The following is an 8,025-nucleotide window of genomic DNA, read 5'->3' as shown; positions in this document are numbered from 1 at the left end:
TCAGGGCCTCAAACCATTCGACCTCCGCTGCCTCAGCGTGGCCTTAGAGTCATTGAATCGTTCAGCCTGTAGAGGCCTCAACCGTTCGGGCTCAACCGGGACTCCAATGGCCTTAACCGTTCGGTCTTAGCATGTCTTCCAAAGGCCTCGTCATCTCGGCCTCCCAGGGCCTCCACCTCAGCCTTTAAAAGGCCTCACCCGTTCCGCCTCCAAAGGCCTAGGCTTTCGGCCTTACCATAGGCCTCTTCTTCAAGGTCGTCCATTGCCTCACTCGTCCGGCCTTACCATGAGCCTCGTCTTCAGGTCGTCCTTGGCCTTATTGAAACTTAGCCAAATTTGGCATCACAAATCCGGTTGCCCAGCCTCGAACGGTCAGCCATTCCAGACCTACCGAGGCTCCTAACAGGCGATTTAGAAGCGGTGTCCAACAGGAGAACCCGTCTTTCGAGGTAGGCCATGGACAAAACCCCTTCGCATAATAAAATTATGCTTGGGCTTGAGGGGCTTATGTACTGTCCGGTCCTCCCGACCCATAAACCGAGTCCGACCACACATGGACCACACATGGACCGCTCGGTCCTCCAAGGTCGCCCGTTCATAAACCGAACGTTCCTAAAGGTCGGCCATCAAGACCGAGCGTCCAGGCTAACGCGTCCGACCACACATGGACCGAGCGGTCCTCCAAGGTCGCCCATTCATAAACCAAACACCACACACAGGTCGACCATCAAGACCGAGCGTCTAGGCTAACGCGTCCGACCACACATGGACCGAGCGGTCCTCTAAGATCGCCCATTCATAAATCGAATGTCCACCCAGGTCGGCCATCAAGACCGAGCGTCCAATGTAACCGATCAGCAGAACCGAGTGGCTGCCCACCCAGGTTGACATCCCTGGCCGACCACCCTTCTGACCGGCCGTCCCGACCGACCCTCACTAGGCCGACTACACGGTTAAGCACTAAGGACTCATTAAAGCCCTTAATGAAAATTAAGGTATGATTGGGCCATTATTAGGCCCACGAAAGGTAAAAGCCCATTATAATCAGTATAAATAAAGATTCCAGGTATGATTTCTGGACAGATTGCTTACGATGCAATATATACATGCATTACAGACCACTCGGTCATGTTACTGACTTAAGCATCAGAGTGCCTTTAACAGGTATCTGACCGCCCGGCTTGGAGAACGAGCAGGAAACGGATACTACAACCAGGACTTGAAGACGGGAGAGCTCGTTCGGCCCTTCCCAGCGTGTCCAGCCCTCAGCCAAGAGGTAACCGTCCGGTTTTCACCAGCTTCTAGTGCCCCCTAGAGATAGAGCCGCTCGCTTTGCTTCAGTTCGTGGGATTCAGGAACGTCCACCCGGTCTTCGACAAACTCTTATGTGTTTTAACAAAGTCAGACCAGATCCGACCGAAACATCAATAAATATACTATTATGAAATTCCACGTATATTGACTTAAGTGAGCCAGTAAATCATTTACTTAGACTGATGCAAATTTCGCTAACTTAAAAAATAGTAGCTTGTGATATTGAAAGAGGTCAACTTGTGGTGAGGTTGATTTATAATTGGATAATGCTCAGTAGTGTACAATACAAATATAATAATGAATAAAAATATTATTAATTTTTTATTTATTGTTTAAACCATATAATTATGAAATTTCTACAAAATCATGACATTTTGTGGACATTATGAAAATTTCACTCCAAACGGAACGTAAGGGATTACGTGGGCAGATGGGTGTTTGTAGCTTTGTACCGTAGCCGTTGTTTTCATTATAATTTGTTTCTTGCAGTTTCATAAACTTTGATTTGGTCCTTAACCGAAACCAATGCAAACACATAATTATTTTGTAATCTATTGATATGTGACTGAATCATAAGATATTATTAATTTACAGTAAAATAGCTACAATTTGATCAAATTAATCATACGAGCATTGTCCCAAGAAAAATATTAATAAGTTATTTTATTATATATTTTAATATAATTAATATTTTTTTAATATAATAAATATAATTCTATTTGAGTTTCATTCAAATGCTTAACTCAACATTATCACGTTAAGAAAATAAGTTACGTGTTGGTTATGCAACCACCTTACTTTAAAACATTATTAACCAAAACAATTTCTTAAAATATAAAAAAACATTACTGCCAGATTCAAATAATTATTTAAAGACTAAACTTTTAGAACTCAAAATTGTCAACTCAACCAAGTTTTCATTGTCTTATATTAGAGAAAGACATCAACAGATGTACATCCTTTGAATTATGCTTATTCCCAAACAAATACGACTTAAAAGTGCTGAGTTTACGAGGTTTTGTCACTCGATAGAAGAATGTATAATATATAGTTATTGGACACAGTTTTGCTCGAAACCAAAACAAATTTCATGTTTAAACTATAAATATCATTAGTGATCTTCCAACAAGCCAGTCTTGGTGTCCAAATACATATATACATATTTATTCAGTAGAATGGAAAGGCTAAGAAAAAGATGACAAACCGTTGATATAAAATTTGTTTAATCTGAGCTCTTTCAAGGACGGAAAGTGACAGGAATTAGTTGCAAATCATGTTTTCTACCAACGGATATTCCAAAAGCCTCAGTCATATCCAAATCTTCATTCTTAATTCCATTGGGAGCTTTCCAATCAAAATGGTACATTAACAATGCAAGAGGAAACTCAACAGTGGTCAAGCCAAATGTAAGGCCTGGGCACATTCTTCTTCCAGCTCCAAATGGAATATACTCAAAATTATTGCCTTTGTAGTCAACACCACTTTCAATGAACCTGTCTGGATAAAACCTCTCTGCCTCGGTCCAATGATTTGGGTCTCTTCCAATGGCCCAAGCATTGATAATGATCTTGCTTTTCGTTGGTATCTCATACCCTTTTATCTCACAAGCTTCTCCACACTCTCTTGGAAGTAGAAGGGGACCAGGAGGGTGCAGTCTCAATGTCTCTTTCACAACACATTTCAAATATTTTAGATTCTCCATGTCACTTTCATTAGGCTGTCCTTCTTTACCAAATACCTCTCTTACCTCAGCTTGTACCTTCTTCATTACTCTTGCATCTTTTATTATCTCTGCCATTGCCCATGTTATGGTAGTAGATGATGTCTCACTCCCCCCTCCATAGATATCCTAATTCAAATTCATCATATTATTCATCTGAATTTTATAGGAAACACTTGCAGGAATAATATTATTCTTTGCAATGGAAGAAGAAGCAAGAAAATTAAATGAAATTAGCCCAAGTTATAATGAATTAGTTCAGTACAACTGGATAGCTTAGGACTTGCTGTAAATTGGAGTGGTGTAAACTTAAACTTCATTGTACTAAACTCTTTGCTTTCGATATGCAAACTAATTTCTGCTAACAAGGAGAAGCCTCTCAGTTTTTTTATCATTTTTATTTCTTGTAAGTACTTATTATAGATAAATTTATCTATATACAACCTTGACCTATTCTTATTTGGAATTGTTAGTGTGAAGTAGAAACTTAGTTTTGGTTGTTGTTTGTGTAGATAAATTTTCTAATCACAGTTTGGAAGTTAACTAGCACACAGCAGCAATTTAATAAAACTAAGCACATAGGGAAAAGATCAGAATTGTTCATCATTGTCTACTATGAAAATAACATTGATGGGAGATGTAAATACTCTTACCAAAATCACCGCCTTGATACCGTTGTCACTTAAGCCAAACTCATCCTTCATGAGCACATCTACAAGATCATCCTCCACTTGTTCACCCTGGCCTTGTGCAACACTTAACTTAGCCTCTCTGTGATCATCCACGATCCTCTGCATTATCTGATCAGTTTGTTGATGACACTGTTCAATCTTAGACTTCAACCCTGAGATGTTCTGAAGCCATCCGGCAGAAGGGTACAAATCTCCCAAGTCAAAACCTCCAGCAACCTCTGTGGCTTTCCTTACAGCTGATATGAACTTTTGATGGTCCCTATACTTGCTTCCAAGGGCTGTCCTTGCAACAATTGTAGATATTGTTTTAAGGATTTCTTTGGTGAGATTGATGGGTGACCCTTCTCTTGAAGCAATTCTTTTGATGAATTTAGTGAGCTCTTCCTCTCTGATTGGCTGGAAAGATTGGACACGTTTCGAGCTTAATAACTCCAACGCACAAATCTTCCTTAGCTGTCTCCAATAATCACCATAAGGAGAAAAAGCAATGCCCATAGAATCATAAGACATTATCTTTGAAGCTAGTATTGGAGGCCTTGATGCAAAGATAAGATCATGGGTTTTTAACACTTCTTTAGCACACTCTGCAGATGAAACCACAATGGTACAAACCTCTCCAAGCTTCAGATGCATCAAGGGTCCATATTTTGCTGATAAATCTCTCAGTCTACGATGGGGAAGTGAGCCAACGAGGTTGTGTATGTTCCCTATGATTGGTAGCTTCCACGGCCCTGGTGGCAAATTTGGAGTTGAGGCAGATTTCTTTGTTATTATTTTGTGTGCAATAAACATAAAAATGAGAATGGATATGAAGTAGAAGGTTTGAAGATCCATGTGGAAATAAAACTCAGATCAAGGTTTTTAGTTCTACCAAAGAAGTTTTTTTGCAATTCGTATACAGATTGTGGAACCTTCTTCGTCCATTATTGGGTATTAGTAATCTCTTGATTGCAGTATACTGTGCATTTTTCTGATGTATTTAATTAATGAAACACCATTCAAAATAGACAAGAATGTTATCACAGCCAACAACTAGAAACAGATATATATTTTTATATACAAAATAGTGGTTGCAATAGTACATCAAGTGACATACATTTGTTTTTGAAAACTCCTCAGCAAAATCATATGGCTTAAAAAATTGCAGAACCTTGGATAACTATTGTATTTTAGTGCAATCATTCTCATATATTTTATGAAACTTGGATTTGACAACAAATAATTAAGAAAATTACACTGAATTCCTAATTACACTCAATACCCCTTACCTGACTGATACACATTGCATCCTATGTCCCTCAGAACTAAGAAAACAAAGAGCATGAATATGAAAAGTATGAAGTATTATGAGACATCTATGTCTGAACTTTCCATTAATAGATCCTGTTGCACACATGATGTTATCTCTCAGCATATTGCCTCCAACCAAAAATTCATGAAGATCAGCTTCACCAGCTCAACCCTAGTGGCTATTAACTCATCCATTTGTTTGTTTTATGATAAAAGAGAAAGTAAAAGTATTAGAAGGTTGATAGAGGACAAGACAATAACTAAATCAACCTCTTCAGTTTCAAGGCACTGTGTTTGTTAATCGTCAGTACCTATCACTAAGAACAAAACTTTTAATTATGAAAGGACTCGTAATTGAGATATAGTGTGAAAAGATGTATTTATGAAACGTTTTTCATTCATTATGATCTTTTCGGAGTTTATGTTTCTATGATATGCTATGAATCTAACTCCGTCTCTATGGTTTTTGGAGTTTTTGTTTCTATGGAACTTTTTTTCATTGAATCAATCGCTAGTTGGAAAAAAAAAAACAGGCAGATATTTTTATTTTTATGCAATCTAAACATATTCAAACACACTTAAGTAACATAATAATAAAATACAATGCTTCATGACTCTAGGAACTACTACTGATCATGAAAATAATATAAAATCTTAAAAGCATCTACTGAACCAAAAATGACAGATTTTTATCTTCAGTTACTCAAAGATTAAAACTTCTAAAATGGCATCAAAGTGCACGATCTCAACATCACCAAGGGTTTGTTTCTTAATGTGAAATTCATGAGACAGGCAAAGGAAGATAAGGAAAAGCAAACAAGAGCAGATCATGCTTTCTTCTAACTGTGACTCCAAAGTCTTCACTCATGTCCAATTCTTCACTTATCATTCCACATGGAAGCCTCCAATCAAAGTGATACAGCAACATTGCAAGGGCCAGTTCCATAACTCTGGATGCAAATGTGATTCCAGGGCATATCCTTCTTCCAGCTCCAAAAGGAATGTACTCAAAATTATTCCCTTTGTAGTCAATACTGCTGTCAATGAATCTCTCGGGATGAAACCTCTCTGGTTCAGTCCAATAGTTTGAATCTCTTCCAATTGCCCAAGCATTGACTATGACCTTGCTTTTGGCAGGTATGTTATAGCCATGTATCTCACATGTTTGACCACATTCTCTTGGAAGCAAAAGAGGAGCTGGAGGGTGTAATCTCAAGGTCTCTTTCACAACTAGTTTCAAATATTTGAGTTCATTGATGCAATTTTCATCAACCCTTCCTTTCAATTTGAATACCTCTCTAACTTCAGCTTGTGCTTTTTTCATTACTCTTGAATTCTTCATCATTTCAGCCATCGCCCAATCTATGGTTGTTGATGATGTCTCACCGCCAGCACCAAAAATGTCCTTAAAAATAGTTTATCAACCAAAGAGGTTAAAACTAAATAATAAACAGACTGCATGCTTCTAGAGTTATTAGGCAAATGTTTCACTACTTAAGAGCTCTTACAAGTGGAAAAAATAAGATATCGAGGGAAAAAGTGTCCGACATTTAGAAAGTCTGAGCAATATTATTATGAGCATAAAATGTATTTGAAAGAGATTATAATCATTACCAGAATTATTGCCTTGATGTTGTTCCTTGTTAAAGAAAAATCCTGCTTGCTATCACCCTCATACTGCATGAGAACATCCACAAGATCTGTTGTTTCACTTTGGTGATCTTTGGCCTTAGACTTTGCCTCTTTATGCTCATTGATGATGTTTTCCATTATCTGATCAGCTTGTTGATGCAACCTCTCAAGCTTGTGCCTCATGCCAGTGACATGTTGCAGCCAAACAGCAGAAGGAAAGAAATCTCCAATGTCAAAACCTCCAGTAACTTTGATTATTTTTGTAGCCACTGATATAAAGTTTTCTTGGTCTTTGCTTTTCTTGCCAAAGGCAGACCTTGAAGCAATTGTATAAATTGATGAAAGAACAGCTTCAGTGAGGTTGATCAGTGATCCTTTCTGTGCATCTATCCATTTGATAAGATTGAAGAGCTCCTCTTCTCTGATTGGCTGGTATGAGTTAACACGTTTTAGGCTTAAAAGCTCCAACAAGCAAATTTTTCTTAACTGCCTCCAATAATGTCCATAAGGAGCAAAAGCTATGTCTGTGCAGTTGTAACAGATTACATCAATAGCTAGGACTTTAGGCCTTGTGGCAAAGTTAATATCATGGGTTTTCATCACTTCCTTAGCACACTCAGCGGATGAAATGACAATAGTAGAAACTTCTCCCAGTTGAAGATGCATCAAGGGTCCATATTTTAAGGCCAGGTCTCTTAATTTTCTATGGGGTTGAGAGAATAACAGAAAATGTATATTTCCTATAATAGGTAGTTTTCTAGGTCCATGGGGTATGTTACAAGGTGTGTCCTCAACTTTTTTCTTTGTGTTTCCTATTTTTCTCACTATGAAGACTAAGAAGAGAAAGAAGATAAGAGTTGAAAAATAGAGGACAAGTTCAGCCATGGAAGAGATACAGATTTCTAATGTCAATCTGATCGTCCTAGTGTCTGTTTATATACACATTATTCAGCATTTTACCATCGATTGATGTTAAATTTTCCTTTTGTTCTGGAGTGATCTTAGGTTTCTCCTGTATTGGGAATTTTTTATATGATTTCATTTATACTTTCATCAAATTTTGAAGCTATTTAAACAGTTACATATTAATAGTGTAAAGAAGAATAAAAGAATATTATAAATGTTTGGATTCCAAATCGATCTTAAAGATTACAATTCTATTGTGATTTTATTTTTAAAAGATTTAGAAGATATAAAAAAATTAAATTATTTCTGTTAAAAATTCTGTATAACAAAATTAATTTATAATATATAACTAAAGATAAATATTAATAAATTGATTTTATGAAATTGAATTCAACTTAAAATTTACATAAACGAGATTTAATATTGGTTAAATATATTGTTTTCCGTATCAAACTTTTTTAATTTTAATGA

At 37.1% G+C, this 8,025-nt stretch overlaps 2 protein-coding genes across 2 annotated transcripts; both read right to left on the bottom strand.

Annotated features, from left to right (window-relative positions):
* Positions 1–2,407: 2,407 nt before the first annotated feature.
* On the bottom strand, positions 2,408–4,679 carry LOC124835205 (cytochrome P450 71D9-like). The gene is made up of 2 exons (XM_047310106.2): positions 3,688–4,679; positions 2,408–3,163 (listed from the first exon to the last, which is right to left on the bottom strand). Exons 1-2 carry the CDS (start codon positions 4,558–4,560, stop codon positions 2,552–2,554), a joined length of 1,485 nt encoding a protein of 494 aa, XP_047166062.1. The 5' UTR covers positions 4,561–4,679; the 3' UTR covers positions 2,408–2,551.
* Positions 4,680–5,581: 902 nt separating this feature from the next.
* Positions 5,582–7,533, bottom strand: LOC124835206 (cytochrome P450 71D11-like). Its single transcript, XM_047310107.2, has 2 exons — positions 6,631–7,533; positions 5,582–6,421 (listed from the first exon to the last, which is right to left on the bottom strand). The coding sequence occupies exons 1-2, from the start codon at positions 7,531–7,533 to the stop codon at positions 5,798–5,800; spliced, it is 1,527 nt and encodes a 508-aa protein (XP_047166063.2). The 3' UTR covers positions 5,582–5,797.
* Positions 7,534–8,025: the final 492 nt, after the last annotated feature.

This window comes from Vigna umbellata, chromosome 9 (assembly GCF_029865625.1).
Source record: "Vigna umbellata cultivar VRB3 chromosome 9, Vumbellata_1.0, whole genome shotgun sequence".
NCBI lineage: Eukaryota > Viridiplantae > Streptophyta > Magnoliopsida > Fabales > Fabaceae > Vigna > Vigna umbellata.
This window is presented reverse-complemented; position numbering and strand designations above follow the sequence as displayed.